Source organism: Pituophis catenifer, unplaced genomic scaffold, assembly GCF_029215685.1.
Source record: "Pituophis catenifer annectens isolate HBS135680 unplaced genomic scaffold, rPitCat1.0.hap2 SCAF_2, whole genome shotgun sequence".
In the NCBI taxonomy this organism is placed as follows: Eukaryota; Metazoa; Chordata; class Lepidosauria; order Squamata; family Colubridae; genus Pituophis; species Pituophis catenifer.
In genome coordinates this window covers 177,191,638-177,209,745 of record NW_027256882.1, presented here as the reverse complement: position 1 = coordinate 177,209,745, position 18,108 = coordinate 177,191,638, and the positions used below count along the sequence as shown (strand labels likewise).

Here is an 18,108-nt window from a genome sequence, read left to right as displayed (position 1 = left end):
GCTTTTCTCACTCTAAATCATGGATGCAACATAGCGCTAGTCCTCAAGGCACCTTCTTGAGTTTTTCTATCTCAGCTTCATCTTTCTTGACAGTCTGCTCCCACATGTGCACTTTGTCCTGATCTTCTTTCAGTTGGTTCTTTTCAAAGTCCAGCTGGATGCCTAGGCGGGTCTTTTGATTTTCAAATTCCAGCCTGGGAAGGGAAAAGGGAAAAATTATGGTACAATCCAAGCCTCCCTCTCCATATTAAAGTTAGTAAAAATCTAGCATCCTTGAATCTGGAAGTGCCAGGATGACAGAAATGGGACCAATACCTTTTTTTGGCAATCTCATTCTGGCGTTTCACCTTCTCTTCCTCAAACTCCCGGATATTTCTTACTCCGATTTCTCGGCAGAATTCCTCAAATACTTCATCTTCTACCTGCAATGATGGGAAAAAACTTATATAAGACCAGTCTTAAGTATAAAATGAAGGCGTGGGTGGGTTAAAATGAATAAATGAACACTTTCTATCTTGATATAAGATGTCAAGTATCCTTAACCAACAGAGTAAAGAATATGTTAAAAATATGGTTGCACCCTCTTCCCCCCCTCCCTTTCTAAATTGTTGCTATTTCTGCAACTTCCCAGGTTATCAACTATCTTCAGGTTTCTATCCTATTATATATCCTGCACCTGCCCTTCTTGTTTTAAGCCATGCCTCTTTGGCTGCTCTTGCCCTTGATCCACCATACCTGGTTCATCTTTTCCTTGAGCTCCTTCATCTCACGGTCTCGCCCCTGTATGATGTGTTTGATGTCGTTTATGCGGGGCCCAAAATTGGCAAGCTCACTTTCCAGCTTGGACTTCTCCTGTTGGGAATAATACTGAATCAGGACAGAACTCAGAAGAAATAAGAGACTGCTGATAGAATTCCCTTTTCTTTTTTCTACATGGAAAAACTAACCTTTTGATCTTTTGGGGAAATGGTATCTTATATCTTTTGAACATATATGCATAATATACATTTCATCATTGCCATTTTTTCATCCTAGCATTTTCCTGCAGGCTCTGCTTTTCAGATTAGCGAACTCCATTTTACGGGAGCATTTCATAACTTGCAGTACAGAATCTAATATACTATACTTGCTAATCTTTTAAAACTTTGGCTAATAGAACTATTATTTTTACACCACGGTCCATTTTTTTCAGTCATGAAACTATTTCACCTAATTTAAGACTTGCAAAATTAAGAAGGACATCACAGGATGCAAATAATTATTTTATAAAAGCTCAAAAGCCTCTGTAGAGAAGAGCAGGCGGAGCTCTTGTCAACTAAAGTTCAACAATAGCATCAGCAATAGCATTTAGACTTATATACCACTTCATGGTGCTTTACCCTAACAATCTGGGTCCTCATTTTACTGACCTCGGAAGGATGGAGGGCTGAGTCAACCGTGAGCTGGTCAGGATCAAACTCCCGGCAATGAGCAGAGTCAGCCTACAATACTGCATTCTAACTACTGCGCCATCATGGCTAAGATAAGGGTCAATGGAATTCAGGAAGGATTGGACTTGGGCCATTTGTGGGAACGTAAAGACTCAAAGCTGATGACCTGCTTAACTATGCTCCCTAACTCTGCCTGCTCTTCTGCTACATATAAAGGTTCTGATTAATGAACCCAAGCAAATCAGAACTCTGAGGTCAGGCACTTCCTCAAAGAAATTCTTTATTGGCTAAATCATATCGGCACACTTTGAAGGCAAGCCAACTCTGACTTTTTCCTGCAGTTACAGTCTAATTAAAACTAGTAATGACCCCTTCCCCCAGTATCATTAATCACATTGGCCAATTAGATTAATTGGCAGGCTTCTCCTGCAAATCATCTCCTCCTTCCTCCATCGCCCAGGAGATGACCTTGGCTCTCATGAGAAAGCTCTGTGTTGTGTCTAGTAATACATTCCAACCTCCCCCCGCGCCCCCAAAACAGTGTGGCAACATTGAACCAGGAAAATGGCTTCTGCCAGGTTCAGTTCCGCGTTGACACTACATTATGCAGCATAAATCAAATTAAACAGAGTGGTGTTGAAGAATCCTATTGATTTGTTTTTCTTATCAGTTCCTTCCAAATGATTTAAGGCTCCCTTGCCAATTTCCTTCACACTGTTCTCCCTCATTCACCATTTGCTGCATTAGTCCACAGGGAAAAAATTGAGTTTATCACATAATTCATGGAGCTGAATGGAAGCTGGAGGTTTTAAAACAGAATCTAGTTCCAGCGAGCGACAGTCATACCTGAAGATTGAGAGCGAGGTGACGGGTCTTGGTTTGTTCTAAATCACTCTGGGAGTATTTCAAGCGCATCTGCAAGCCATGGGCCTGTGACTGGACCTGACGAAGCTCTGCCTCTTTACGCTTCGCCTTCATTTGTTCCTGGGGTAGGGAGATTTAATGACCCAAATTAAACCAATCCAAAAAAAATGGAATGCAAAGACTGAGCTAAAGCAAAGAAGCGGTTAGACGTCAGGAATAATATCTGGAAAATTAATAATGAATCGTATTTCACACAGCTGAAGTATGATACAGAAATGAACAATTTCTAACAGGAAAAAAAATGAAGATATGGTGATATTTGGGATACTTATGCAATTCATCAAAACTGGGAGATCTTAAACAGAAATTGTTGTATTACATTAAATCTACCATAAATAGAAGTAAAAATGTGCTGTCCCAGATACAATCAATTTGCTGTAATTCAGTATACCACATTTCAGTTTTACAACAGAAGTTTAGGCTCTTCTAGAATGTAACTGTTTTAATTTTTTCATACAAGTCTCTTAATAGATTAATTTGGATACTGTAAGTCTGAATGCCATATAAATATAATATAAATATAATATAATATAAATATGAATGCATACGTAGTAGTACACCATGATTTACTAATATACGTAAGGAAGGACATATCAGTAGAATATGTTGGACTTGAGCACTGTTCTCCTGTACAACCTGGAACAGGAATTTTCAAGATTTAATTTAATTTTGGTCAAATGTCTAGTTTATTCCTTAATGCATAGCTGAAATTTCAATTTTGCAATAAACTTTATTCATAAAGACACAATGCTGTTTGTTTAGAAACTAGTATTAATTTAAAATCAATAAACCAAGGATGTGTTAAATAAAAATAAAATCAGATTTATTTTTTTCTTGCAGTTGCATGGCAAGAGGAAGTGCATGATGCCTCTAACCCACAATTATGGTTTACTGTTAACAATAGAGTCAGAATTTTATTTCCGCCCTCAATTGGGGAAAATATCTTTTAACTGACCATAATAAGACACTGCTGCCAATTACCATCAGAAGGAATAAAAATGCATCTAATGTTGCCTATAGACTTTGAGACCAACTTTTCCATTCAAAACACTTTCCATATAAAGCAACATGTTTCTTGAAATAACCTGTAATAGACCAAGATGCATTTCAAAACCTTCAGTGGTCCTCTACTCCGAGTCAAATTCTGCCCATTTGACATTATAACACAGGCAGCCAGCCCGACTTCTTCTACAACTCAAAAGCAGGTTCAACCTTGAGTTCCTCTGTCAGTCTCTCCTTCTTCTCCTTCAATTTATCCACAGCTTTTTCATCCCAGCGCCTGGCTTTGGCTTTCAGATCACTGGCACCTCCTGAGATCACCCCTGACTTCTGGAACAGGGTTCCATCTAGCGCAACTGTCTGCAACAGAAGCAAGGAAACAAAAGTGAGAGAATGAAAAACATACAGTAGCACTTCGCAACAAGGAAACAAAAGCTGAGGTCTTGGCTGACAGAGGCCCAGCTAGCAAAGGCTGAAAACCAAAATTTCTCTGAAGATATTCATCAAAGGACCTGGCAAAAATTATTCTGCATCTCTGTACAAACACTAAATAGGAAACAGAGACTGGGATTCACCATCCTGTTATATGCATGCTCAGATTCAGCTTATGAACACTCACTCACTCACTCACAGCTCTGGAGAACAGCTACACTCAAATCACGTTCAACCATACACTGAGGCACAAACAGTTCTTTGGAATATGCGTGAATTTAAAATAACTGGTTACAACATATATTCTCTCCCCCCCCCTCATACACACACACACACACACACACACACACACACATATGTATGCATGCACACACACTCATTCCCACTTACTGACATCCTTCTCAACTAGACTGGCAGGCACTAGCCAGAGGGAGGAAAGCTGCCAAGTCTGGATTCAAAGAGGACTCCAAGAGTGTCCTCTTTCAGGACCCCTTTTACCTCCCAAAGTCCTTGCTTTGTTGATTCTCAAGTCTGATAGCTGTTGATGGGACATGGGGAGGGGGGGGGGTTGCATGTGCTCCAGCCCAATTTCTTTTGTCTTGGCTCAGGTGAGTTTTCCTTTGATTCCTTAAGGACTGGATACCTTCCTAACTATTTCCCCTATGGCATCTTTTCCTGCCTTTTGTCCACCCTGCTTACATGCTTGCTTCATCTTAGGTATGGCAGCTTCAGTCCAGTCTCCCAATCCTAAGTGCTTTATTTAGAATTCTTTTGAATAAGAACAATTTTCCAGAATGTTTAGCTGCAAAGGAAGAGATCTGCAAATATATGGCAAACACAAGTATTTTCACTGGTGGTGATTGGCTTCATCTGCAGCTAAACGTAAAAACATCAAGATTCCCTTGAGGTGAACTTTATTCTTGGAGGCCTTATAGATTTATCTATTTAATCTTCTTGGCCATTACTTTCTTCCCAATCTATGCTAAAGCCCTGGGATTTCCAAGGGGTCCCACACAGGGGTGGGTAGTAAATTTTTTTACTACCGGTTCTGTGGGTGTGGCTTATTTTGTGGGCGTGATTTGATGGTCATGTGACAATTCTTTAGAATTTAGCAAAGGTCCTGGTTTACCAGGCATTTAACAGCTTGCAGAGCTGTACCGGTCTACCCATTTGTTCTTGGAGCGTTCTGGTCTACCCGTGTTTTTGGAGGCACTGGTCTACCACCACACTGCCTTTTAACACTGATCAGCTGTAGGGCGGCCCTTTGAAGCCCCATGGCAGGAGTTTAAACAGTTTTTTTCCTTCTAGCCGATCAGCTGGGACTCGGGAGGCAGCGAATAGATTGGGGGCGGGGCCAAATAAAAGGTAAGAATTACACAAGGGGGGAGGGCGGGGGCCCCCAACTCCCGAACAAAGAGAACCGGTTCGGTGACATCATATCGTCACCGCTATCAGCTTGGCCGAACCGGGCCGAACCGGGAGGAACCCACTACTGGTCCCACACACAAGTATTAACCAGGTTTACAAAAGTCAGCAAGGTGTCACCACAGTGGATGATACAAAATAAACTTAAGCACATCTTCTAAGCATACATTCCTACAAGTCAGAGAAACACACATATTTGAAGAAATGGAATATAATGTTCGGGAAGAGGATTATGGTCTACCTACAGCATGTTGGGTAAATTTGCTCTGACCTTGTGCCGCTGGTGCCCACCAAAGGCAATGCGACGTGCATCTTCCACATTGTCACATACAAGGGCGTTGCCACAGGCATACTGAAGGGCCTTCTTGATATGAGGAGGCTCATATCGAATCACATCAATCACAAGCTTGGCTCCCTTCAGTTCTCGGAGCTTTTCATCTGTGGGTTTCACCTGAAAAGGCAGAGGCAGAATGCCAGTCTTTTTTTGCTGCTTCCTTTTATTAAACGATCTTTATTCAAACAATAGCATCAACCTATATTTTTTAATTAAGACTGTCTGTAGAAGCATTTGGATGCCCATTTGCAGGTAACAAAAGAGAAATGAGAAAAAATGTACCTTGCCAAAAATAAAAAAGTCAAATATTTGTGCTAATTTATTTGTCAATAATCTCACTATTTTTTTATTGAGAAGCTGTGATAAAAAAATCGGAGCCTACTGCTTGTCATCACCAACTTTTTAAAGCAAATTATGCTGAGAAATCAAGAATGTACCTCAGGTTGACCACTGGGCTTTCTGTGTGAACAGAAATTCTAATTCAATTTTTCCCATCCTGAAGCACCCAGGGTATGTTGGTAATTTCCACCCACCCTTTGCTAGGGTGGCTGCAGGTTATGGAACTGAGGGCTGGGTACCTGCTGGGAAAAGCTCTAATCCAATCAGCCAAAGTTTGCCTCACCTCAAGATAATCAAGAGGCAGGAAGGTTTCAGGCTCCCCTCGCTGCTCTTTGATGTACTGGATACAGTCCCGGCCAGTTTTCTCTGAATCAACAATGATTGCGTCCATATTCTTGCCCAGCACTTTTGTGACAGCTATCTGGTATTTTTTCTGGGTGGGCTGGCAGAGATCAATTAGGCGTCCATACTGGGAAAAACAAGGAAATGAAATGAGGTAGGCAGGGGAAATCACTCCAACCTCATTTTTATTCTGGAACATTAAGCTCACACCCAACCCAATGAACTTTGGGGCTTGGTTCTGAAGCATCACCTACCACAGAGCCTGGATAAAGACGTTTTATGCTTTCCATGATTTCTGCCTTGCGCTGCTGCCGACTGTTTTCCTGCCGGTCGATCCGGGCATCCCCCAGCTGCTCCATCACCTGATTTAACTCCTTATTGATCTCATCAATGCGGCGTTTAGCCAGTTCAACTTCCTCTGTCAATTCTCCCTCCAGCTTCTTTTGTTCTTCCAAGGACTGCCTAAAAGAGAAGTAAGGAAAAAGCAGTGGAGTTACTGGGCACTCTTATAGTCCTCTTTACCAAGGCGACCCTTTTAAGTCAAACTCCTCATTCCTTACTTGCTAGTGGCAATGTACTCCTCCAGCTTCTCAATCCGCTTTTGGTTTTCCTCAATTTCTCGCAATTTCTGCTTTATCTTGGCCTATGGAAAAGATTGAGTATGACACACATTAGCAAATATGAGGACTATATCCATCAGTATCTACCATGGGGTTTTGACACCTTTGGATGAGAACTAATATTATAAGCTACATCAAAAGAAAAAGATGAGAATCAAGAATATTTAATCCTGTCTTTCTCAACCGAGTACCTTTAATTATTTTAGACTACAGGGTCCTTCAATATCAGCCTGGCAGATCCATGTGCCTTGGATTACACCTCCTTAGCCAGATCATGAGTATGCTGCTCCTTGATGGTGATAGGAATCGTGGTCCAACTCACTTGGGCAGCACCAGATTGGAAAAAGGTAGATGACCTCATCCATACACATTTGGGCAATTACAATTAAAGTGGTCATATCAAAGGTACTACTTTATCTTTTTATGGAAAGATATGGAACAAAAGGATGAAGCAAATTAGGCCAACAATGGAGAGAATGTCATAAAAGGTATATATCCTATCGTATTACAAGATACTGTCAAACATCCTTGGGAATTTGCTCAAGCTAATCCATCATTCTCGCAAAAACTGGGACACTGTTCTCAACAGATGCAGCAGCAGCATGATGTGGATTTTCTTCACGCTTCCTCATCAACAGCTCAGTAGTATATCTTTCTTCTAAAGCCTATGGGTTCTGCATAGTTCTGCAGAACATTTTCTGCAGAACATTTAAGGCTGGAATGTTTGAAACTGGACATCAAATTCTTTAAGAGCTAGCCAAAACCATACAAATCACCATGTCTCAGCTGCTCTATTAACAGTGCCTCAATGACATTGGCCTAATTAAGACTGACCTACATTTGGTCTTTTCATCCTCTCAAGGTGGCTGTCACTCTCATTTTTACCTAACATTTCAAATTATATGTAATACATATGCAAGTATAAGCAATTAATCCAACTTGTCATTTTTGGAACACCTGAAAAGTTCGCACAACTTGGAAAGACACAGAAAGCAGATTTTAGGGCAACAATATATGAGTAGATTCCATGGAGTATTTTATGAGGATGGAGGAAAGAGATAATAAAATAAGGCACTTGGGTGGCATTCAGTTCCCTTTGTTCTCTCACTCTCCTAATTGTAAAGCTAGACTTCAGGACTCAAAAATAATGGTACAGCTGGGGGATGGGGGTGGAATCCCACTGATCTGGGGATGGGCTTTAGGGCCCTACTATAGTTTGTTTTCTTCCCTGTTGGAATAATAAAACAAATGTAAATTAAAATAAGAGTTTGTATAAAATAAATTCAGTAAATCTGAGCCAATGAAACTGGATGAACTGGATGCAAAGTTTTTTGTTTAATTTCAGGAAGAGTGCTTGCTATAGAAAAAAATCAGCAAAGGCACAAGAATGCTGACCTCTGTTTCTACTTTCTTCCTCTCTTCTAGATCTAGGCGGTCTTGATCTGCCTTCTGATCACGGTTGAACTTCTCTAATTCCTGAGCCAAGGTGGCTGCCCTTTTGCTGGCCTCCTCCTTCAGACGATGGTATTTTTTTACCTGTTCAATATATGATGAAAACATATATGAGGAAAACAAGCAAAATAATTTAATTAGATCTCTTCCTTTCATAATTTATTTCAAACCACCCAATCTACAAACAATATGAAAAGTTATTTTATTCTACAGTAAAACATATAAAGGCTATGTGCAAAATTATGATTCAGTTTAAACTGCCTCTCAATCAATCTCCAAGGTCCTTCTCTCATCCACAAACTTAAAGAGCTGTCTCTGAGGCAGGAGTGGGGAGGAAGGATTAAAAACTACACTATTAATAGCAATAGGGCCCAGAATGGCTGATCAAGGAACATACACTTCTTCTCTTCACTGCTGGATTTAAGTAAGTTTTACAGCATTATTTCACAGCATTTTTTTCTTCCCAACCAATTATGACTTTTCCGGCTTTTTGAAATCCAAATCACTCCTCTTTTCTTAGCTAATTTGTTAGGCATCATTGAGTTCAATACAAACTGTTGAGATTTTGTTATGGTGGATTTTAATCCCTGAGGATAGGCTACAGAGAAATACATAAATTATTTTAAGTGGTTGGGTTTCAAATATCATGGTCAGACAAATCCTCAGAGAATCAAAGTACTTTCATCACAATCTCACATAAGTAGCTCTTTACATCATTATCAACATTATCTTATGGCACTATAAGGCACTATTTCTCCAGGGACATTTTATCTCACTGTCACAACATTAAATTAATTTTAGCCTGCTTCTGACTCGGACTGATTTTTTTCCAGTCTGCCTAAAATCATAAGCTTTTTTCTCAGCAGAAAGATATTTTTTTTCATGCTATGTTTTCTCTTGGGAGATAAGAGCAGGGTTTACATGCATAGAACCAATTTCTGTACCCTCCGAGTGAAAACATTAGAAATCACATTCTTCAGAAGGGGTGTCAAACTCAAGGCCTAAGGCCCGGATCCGGCCCATGGGGTGCCTAGATCTGGCCTACAGGGCTGCCCTGGAAACAGCAGAGGACTGGCCCGCAGTGCCTCTGCCAGTGAAAATGGAGCTCGGGAGGGCTGTGGCGGCCCTCCTGAGCTCTGTTTTCATTAGCAGAGTGTTACAGTAGGCCGTCGCAGCCAAAAACTGAGCTCGGGAGCCCATTTTTGCTGGCAGAGCGCTCAGGCCGCCATAGGCGCCCCCGACAGGAGTGACGTTGAGCTGGCCACACACCCCCCCGAGGTCAAACACAACCCTGATGCAGCCCTCAATGAAATCAAATTTGACACCCCTGTTCTACAGGCTCAACTAATATATATATATATATATATATATATATTTAAAATAAACCGACATTTAAAAAAAATTAACAATCCTTTAATTCTGACTACTGGCTTTGTAAGAAATCAAAACCAAAGACTCTAACCCTCTCCAGCAATATCATAGCAAGATGTCATTCAGTGGGTCCACAGGCCTTTGGTCATACCTGATTTTCTTCTAGAGTGAGATCACGGCCTTGACTCTGGCTCTCCTCTTCCATGCGCTCTTCAAACTCCTGTCGGGCTTTCTCCACTGACAACATCTCCTTCTCCAGCTCATCCATGTCACCCTTACGCTTTTTGTACTGCTTCTGTGCATTCTGCAGGGACTTTTTGGCAGCTTCCAGTTTCTTGATCTTATGAGAAGTATTTTCTTTGGCCTTGATATATTGGGGCCGCTTCTGATTCAGTTCAGAATCCTTTTCCCTGTCAAAAAAAATCTTTTCTTTAAAAAAAAAACTCCATCTTGACCATTCTATCTAACTTTGTACAAGTATACACCACCACTCTAAATTGTCACTCTTAAGTAAATCTAGGCTCTCTGTTTGAACCAGATGTGCTACCGCACAAGCCATTAGAATACATCCTCCATTTTCTGATTGGCAGAAGGGGAAAAAAAATCTGCTCCAGCAATTTACCTCTTTGCAGCAAGCAGCAGAGCCCTACGCAAAGCAGCTGAGAGCAAATCAGCTGAGAGTCAGGAGGCCGATCCAATCAACTTGTGCTAATTAGCCTGTGCTAAAGCTGAAAGGAGCTGTTTTTTCTTGCTGTTTGCTTGCAAGGAGGTAACTACTGCAAGGCAGAGACCAAAAGGTGGGGGACAGCGGGTGGGCGGGGCTACATTCGGTGTATAAAACGCACCTAAATTTTCACCCCAATATATATATGACTACTGGCTTTGTAAGAAATCAAAACCAAAGATATATTTATGAGAGGAATAGGCAAGTTGGTGCTCTCCAGAGGTTTTGATTACAGTTTCCATCATTGCCAGACACCCTGGCCAATACAAGAGATACAAACATCTGCTATTATCTTTCTCAGACAGGATCAGCAAGAGCTAACCACACCTCCAAAACATTTAAACCTTATGCTTAACCAGGTCAAAATTTCAAAATAAAAATGCATCAATTTTTATTCTTTTAAAACCAAAAACTGTTGGCATAGCTGTCCCCTAGTTATCAAAACCATACCAGCATAACACTAGGTGTGCTTACAAAATTCAGCAGAAGACAAACTCAAGGTAACATGCAAAGATAACTGAAGTCTTAAGTCAACCACAATCATTAATGTATTGACTGGTCAATAAGCACAAACAGGAGTTCTAAACACACGCTTGTTAATATTTTTCTGATAAATATAATACAGCAGGCATTGCCTTAGAAATGGAAATGAAGAGTTACCCTGGGATAAGATGGCCAGCGAATAAATTCAATAAACAAAACTAAATAAAGTTTCATTCTTTTTAAAATAAGCACTCATAAGCACTACTGAATTCTCTTAAACACAAAGATGTCATTTTAATTTCAGATTTGAACTATCCAATTTAGTAGATAATTTAGCTCAGTTTCTGGAGTTCCTTATTCTGCACACTATCTAGTCTAAGTGTTTTAATTCTGCGTCACAAAGACAAGCGCAAATGGCTAGTCTCAAGATCCATGGTTCTTATTCCTTAACAATGGATTGAAGTATTTTCAGAGTTCACTGAGCTGTAGATGAACTGAGTCAAAGTGACTTCTTATTCTGTGAAAGGACGCAGAGTTGTAATATAAAATGATGCAGATCCCGTGAGTCTGAATTCTGATAACCCCTAAAAGCAAGACCTTACTTGATCTCCTTTTCGATTTGCTGTTGCTCTCTCATGACTTTGCCCAGCTCCTTCTTCCTGTCCTTGAGTTCATCCTCCACCTTGTCCATGCGCTTCTTATCCTTATCAATCTCCTTGTTCTTGGACCCCAGTTCCTTGTTTAGCTTTTCAATTTCAGCCTCATTGTGGTACAGCTTGAAGAGTTGGAGCTGGACTTGAGCTCGCACAACCTCATCTTTTAGACGCTGATATCGATCTGCCTGGTTCCCCAAAAATGAAAGCGTTGAATATACCACATAGTCTAAATAAGCTCAAATTCCATTTAAGACAGCCTTGAAAAGAACCCTTAGCAATAGTAACTTCATACACTTTAGGTAATAGCTTTTAGATTGGGTCCACATGTTACATTAAGCCACAATTTTATTACTCCGTGGTAAGCCTTATGCTAACCCATACCCCATAATTGCAACCTACAGTGGCCAAATATTGTATTCATATCATATGCTAGAGCAAATCCACCACAAGAAACCAGAAACAGGAAAGAAAATGGAAAAATAAGGATAGCATAACATTGAACTAAGTTTCTACTTTAATCAAATACAATGTAAACAGAGGGGATTCCACCACCAATCCACCAAGCACCATGAAAGTATGGGTAGTGTGGTAAATGATTAAGATATCAGACTGGATCAGAGTCATGTTCCCACAAATCCTCAAGAGCTCATTAGGTAATGTGAGCTAGTGATCTGGTTTTAGTCCACAAAGCTGCTGTAACAGGGATAAAATGAGGAAGGAGCCTCCATATGCACCTTTGTGAATTCCTAGATAAAATATGGGATTTAACTATGGTAACAAAGGCAGCTTATGACATTACCTCCTCTTTCTCCTGCTTTGCCTCCTTACGCTCCGCTGCAATGTTCTTCTTGCGATGGTAATTGAATTGGGTGTCTTCCTCTGCCTTGACCATCTCCTTCTTGCGTTTGTCGTACTCCTGAGCCAGCTCACCCGAGCGACTGATCTCTTCAAAGAGGGCTGTGCGTTCCTTGGGATTCTTCATTGCAATGGACTCGACAGCACCCTGGAATTTATTTAATTTATGAATATAGTCGCCCATCTCATACATGTGACTCAGCTAAGAATATGTTAACAATGAAACAAAATATTAGCAAAGTAGAAAAAACGGGCATTGATCACTGAAGATGAATACTACAAAACAACTTGTTCTGTAGGACAGTTGGTGTACCATAAGTGATTAAAATGCTGGCCTAGGAACCAGAAGACTATGAATTCTACACCTCTTAACAGACCATCTACCCTCCCAATCCCTGAAAAATCATCCAGGTCTTCAGTATTTTGGGAAAGACCAGCAAGGTTAGAATCAATCTAAACTCAGTATGAGTATGGTGTTCTAGAAGGCAGGCACTATGACAGAAAAAGCAGGCTTCTGAGGCCCCATCAAATGGCATTCTTTGATTGAAGAGACCTGGAGGGCACCCTCCTGGCAGACCTTGTGGGATGGGTAGAAATAACTGGGGAGGATGTCCCACAAATAACCCAGCCTTAAGCCACTGGGGGGTTATTTATTTTTATTTATTTGTATCCTGCCTTTATTATTTTTACAAATAACTCAAGATGGTGAATATATCCAATACACCTTCCTCTTCCTATTTTCACCACAACCACCACCCTATGAAATGAGTTGTGTGTGTGTGACTGGCCCAAGATCACCCAGCTGGCTTTCATGATTAAGGCAGGACTAAACTCATGGTCTCCCACTTTCTAGCCTGGTGCCTTAAACGATTAGACCAGGGGTCTGCAACCTTAAACACTCAAAGAGCCATTAGGACCTGTTTCCCACAAAAAACACCAGGAGCCATAAAATGTGGCCAACTCAATGTCATTCACTCCCTCAGTCACATGGCCCCCCTCACCCACGCCTACACAGATTCTGTGGTTCCCGGTGTTTTCTGTGGGAAACGGGTCTCTCTGTCTCTCTCTCCCTCTCATCTCTCTCTTTCTCTCTCTCTCATCTCTCACTCATTCTTTCTCCCTCTCTCCTATCTCCCTCTCATCCCTCTTTCTCCCTGTCTCTTTCTCTCATCTCTCTCTTTCTCTCTCTCTCCTCTTTCTCTTTCTTTCTCTCATCTGTCTCTCTTTCTCTCCCCCTCATGGGAGAGAAAACCCATTATGACGCTGAGCATTGGTCGCTCAGGGAGATGCACAACCTTCTCTCTGTCCTGAGACACTGGCCCGACCTGGCTGCAGTCAATGCTCCGCATTGTAATGGGCTCCAGGAGGAGCAGGGGATGCCATCTCCCCCATTCTGAAGTGCTAAATTTAAGTGTGCTGCGCAAGGCACTGCAAAAGCAACAAGCAGGCCATGGAGGCAGCGAGAGCACTAGCGTCAGCCGCAACCAGGCCAGGCCAGTGTCTCGGGGCGGAGAGAAAGTCACGCGTCTCCCCGAATGACCGAGGTGTGCGCAGCACCAACAAGGGCCAAAAGAAGAGGCAAGTACAGGGCCACTTCACTCCTGCTCTGGAATATGGAGTGAGTCTCCATCTGCTGCCATCGCCCTTACCTTCACAGCTGAGGAATGACTTGGAGGGGAGGGCGAGGGGCAGAGGCAGGGCCAGCCAGTGGTGGGATCCGGGTCATCAGGGAGCCACAGCAAGGGTCCCAAAGAGCCGCATGCGGCTCCAGAGCTGTGGGTTGCTGACACCCGGATTAGACCAAACTGGCTCTTTAGAGATGGCAATTAACCAGCATCTTGAATTGTACTCAGAAGCACAATGGAAACCAAAGCAGCTTGTAAAGCAGAAGTATAACACTGATTTACTGAGGTGCATTCATAACTGCCTCTACCACTGTATTCTACATTAGCTGCAGCTTCCAGCCTTCAATAATCCAAAATGACAAAATCAGACCTAATATAACATCCTCCTTTCTTCTAGCACAATTTGGATCAAAGGTGTGATTCTGATATTCTGGATTCCCATCACTGCCAAACACAATGGAAAATAACATGGCAGAGACAGCCCAAATCAGCTATGGTTTCCTGCTTCTGGTGTAAATGATAAGCACCATCTCTGAGAGATATATATCTTCAATATTAGGAATGTGGAGAATCAGTCTGAACTTCTATCTGCCTCTCCTACTCGTCAGTATTCCTAGCAGCCAAGCTTAGCAGGACAGCAGCATTATTTTCTCCAAAGCACAGGAGTCCTTTTTGACGCTCAACATAACAGCACTATAATCACACCTGGCCACTCTTTTAAATAAAGGTTGACCATCACCAAACTCAAAAGATTTGTTTAGTCATCATCTTTTCAGTACTGGAGAAGCCGACAACTGCTATGGACGTTCTATAGAGACACAAAGCTCACCTATTTTGAATACACCCAAGTCTAAACATATGTAGTTAATCCTCAATTTACAACTGTTTGTTTAGTAACAATTTGAAGTTATTCATGAGCATTTTCACTTATGACTGCTGCAGAATTCCCATGGTCACATGATCAAAATTCAGACTCATATTTATGATGGTTGCAATGTTCCAGTTGTTGTGTTGATCATGAGATCAACTTTGGCAATCTTTAGCTAAGCAATGTCAATGGAAAAGCTAGGTTCACTTAACAACTGTGTTACTAACTTAACAACTGCAGCAATTCACTTAACAAATGTGGCAAGAAAAGCCATAAAATAGGGCAAAATTCACTTAACAATGGTCTTGCTTACCAATAGAAATTTTGGTCATAAGTGGTTATAAGTTGAGGACTATCTGTACAGTTCAATTGCCATTGTTAAATCCGTAGGAGAGAAGTGCCAGTGAATTGGATTATGTTCTATTGATGCTAAGAGACCAAGCAATTCAATTGGACTCTAAATTCAAAAATACACATACCTGGAAGACTAGGAAGTTCCTAGCTTTGATCAGAATGCCCAGCTTTTCCAACTCCTCACTATATTCACTCAACTGTACCACCTTGTTGTTTATTTTGTACTCTGATGAGCTTCCTAAAAGACAAAACTTTCATTTACCTTCAACCAAAAAATACATACATATACATATATGTGTGTGTGTATGTGTGTGTGTGTGTATCGTTTACATTACGTTTGGGGCTGTATTGAATAGAGGAATGTAAGGAACATTCCTCTATTCAATATGGTGGGACTCACTTCAGATCCCATATCCATGAATCCTTGAAATCCAACCACCAACATTTTGCAATATGGGATCCTGGATCCTCCATCCATTCTAGATCTCACAAGAATTTCCCCAACTAATATTTAACACGTACCCACGATGACTCTTGCAAAGGTGCGATCTTCAATACCATCTTCAGAGTAGACCATGCTGACAAATGCCCGGTTGGCGGCTGGTTTCCCAACAGGAGCTCCATGAATCAAGTCTCGTAAAGTCTTTACTCTTAAATTACTCGTCTTTTCACCAAGCACAAAGCTGATGGCATCCATGAGGTTTGACTTGCCTAGATGAAAGACAGCAAAGAGACATATATTTTAATATAAATGTGCTTAGTAAAATATTGGACTGTCATTTGAATCAGCACTTGCCAAGCCTTGGCATTACAATCTTTATTTGATGCTCATCTTTTCAGAGTATTGTTTCTGGGCATGTGCAAATTATTAATTTCTCTCATATATAAAAAAAATCTTTGATTGAAAAGTAGGTGGTATTTTTCCAACCTCTCCATGGTTAAGCTGCTCAATCCAACCAATAATTACTATCTCCATCATAGTGAAGTGACTTTTTTCTTGAACCACATGCAGATGCAACTGATATTTTCCTCTTTGCTCCTATGCAATTATTGAAATCTTATAGTAAAAAATTAAATTTGCAATATTTGGGTGAATCCTGCATACACATATATTACCCACAAGAAAAATTTAATTACTTTTCACCACTGTCAATACCACATTATAACAAATCTCATTTTTTCCATATTATCCTAGTTATTAGACTCCATCAGGTAATGTTCAACTCCTAGTGATTGCATGAACAAATGGTTGGCAGTTCAACTTTTCTTCAGACCTATACTATCACTTTTTAAATTCTGAGAAAGCTAAGCCTTTTCCACAGCTGCATGGCAGGCAGAATCTCAGCAGGGATCTCTTTATGCAATTAAATATACTACCTCGTGGGACTTGATCTAACACACAATTTAAAAAAAACCACCTCAATCCTATATTTTATTAATGTCCCCGTTACTTCTTAATCCCAAAATTCTTCTAATGTACACATCTGCTGACAGGCATCCCTTGTTACCATAACTATCTATTGCCCAGCACCTGAAATAGGTAGGCAGCTGCATAAACAAGCAAGGATGAGCAAACGGGCAATACTTTTAGCACATCTGAAACAGCATTAACTAGATTCATAATCAGGGATCCCAAAGGTGTTTCCTAACGCATCTCCACATGAACATCTTTCAAATATAAAAATGTGCTCAGAACTGAAACACATGAAAAAACAAAGGAGTGAGGTCTTGTGGAACTGGAACAGGCATAAAGTTTACATTCAGATGAAAATCCAACCACTTTTTGACTCTATTACAAAGTGTATCCAAGTGGTTCATACAATACAGTATTGCTTCCTAATTCTAAAAAAGCACATCTCCACACAGATATTGTCACTCAGATTTTAGCCTAAGCCTTCACCCTGCAATACTAATTACTAAACCATAAAACACAATTTAACCGTGTTGCGTGTATTGAGACAGTGGGCAACCCAAAGACACAACTCACTGATAAAAAGAGCTACACGGTGGTAAATTATCTGTGTTCACTAGACATTCTTCCCTTCTCTTTTTCTGCAGCAAATGCCAATCAGGATAAATCGTGCAACTTAGTGTAAGAGCCAGGCAACTCTCGGTTGCACAGGATGTGTGTGTGTGTGTGTGTGTGTGTGTGTGTGTCTGTGTACACACACACACACACACATATCCAGGAGCTGGCCATCTCTATATCAGGGGTCTCCAACCTTGGCCCCTGCAAAGGTGGCTGGGGAATTCTGGGAGTTGGAGTCCTCCAGGCTTAAAGGGGCCAAGGTTGGAGACCCCTGCTCTATATCATTCTCACTGATGCCAACCTAACTGCCTTCAACCCGGGTCAAGCAGCCGCCACCAGCCCAGAACAGCGATTCATTCAGACATGCAAGCACGCATCGCAGCCGGGCTTTGCTCTCGCCGAAACCCACCGAGGGTAGCTTTCGCTGGGCTAAATTACACGGCTTTTTGCTTTCTCCCACCCACTCACCTCCCCATCCGGGCCGCGATACGGACGTCCCCGTCCCGCCCCAGCCGAGGTTTGCCTTACCAGATCCATTGGGCCCGATGATGGCCGTGAAGCGCCGGAAGGGCCCGATGATTTGCCGCCCTTTGTACGATTTGAAGTTCTCGATCTCGATCAGTTTGAGGAACCCCATGTTGCAGGAGGGGGGGCAGGAGAGGCGGAGGGTCGGCGGGCCCCGACACGTGAACCCGGGCCAACCTCGGCTGCCCACTCGGGGACCCCTCCCGGCCCCGTTCCGCTCGAAGCCCGCTTTCCACAAGGGCGGGCGCCCGAAAATCTCGCGAGAGATTTTCTACATTCTCAACCCCTCCAAACCCGGGAGCGCTCCCTGAGCCGTCGCCT

At 41.7% G+C, this 18,108-nt stretch overlaps 1 protein-coding gene across 1 annotated transcript in view; it reads right to left on the bottom strand.

Moving 5' to 3' along the window:
- The window catches only part of SMC1A (structural maintenance of chromosomes 1A), a 29,541-nt gene extending 11,525 nt beyond the window's left edge, over window positions 1-18,016 (bottom strand). The window contains exons 1-16 of the mRNA XM_070938180.1: window positions 17,791-18,016; window positions 15,756-15,944; window positions 15,359-15,471; window positions 12,331-12,534; window positions 11,478-11,716; window positions 9,820-10,078; window positions 8,241-8,381; window positions 6,786-6,868; window positions 6,480-6,687; window positions 6,167-6,352; window positions 5,482-5,661; window positions 3,567-3,713; window positions 2,277-2,414; window positions 736-852; window positions 316-422; window positions 53-194 (exon numbers count right to left, since the gene is read on the bottom strand). Of these exons, the coding sequence (XP_070794281.1) occupies window positions 53-194; window positions 316-422; window positions 736-852; window positions 2,277-2,414; window positions 3,567-3,713; window positions 5,482-5,661; window positions 6,167-6,352; window positions 6,480-6,687; window positions 6,786-6,868; window positions 8,241-8,381; window positions 9,820-10,078; window positions 11,478-11,716; window positions 12,331-12,534; window positions 15,359-15,471; window positions 15,756-15,944; window positions 17,791-17,899 (2,562 nt within the window). The 5' untranslated portion in view covers window positions 17,900-18,016. The remainder of the gene's footprint in view (window positions 1-52; window positions 195-315; window positions 423-735; window positions 853-2,276; window positions 2,415-3,566; window positions 3,714-5,481; window positions 5,662-6,166; window positions 6,353-6,479; window positions 6,688-6,785; window positions 6,869-8,240; window positions 8,382-9,819; window positions 10,079-11,477; window positions 11,717-12,330; window positions 12,535-15,358; window positions 15,472-15,755; window positions 15,945-17,790) is intronic.
- Window positions 18,017-18,108: the final 92 nt, after the last annotated feature.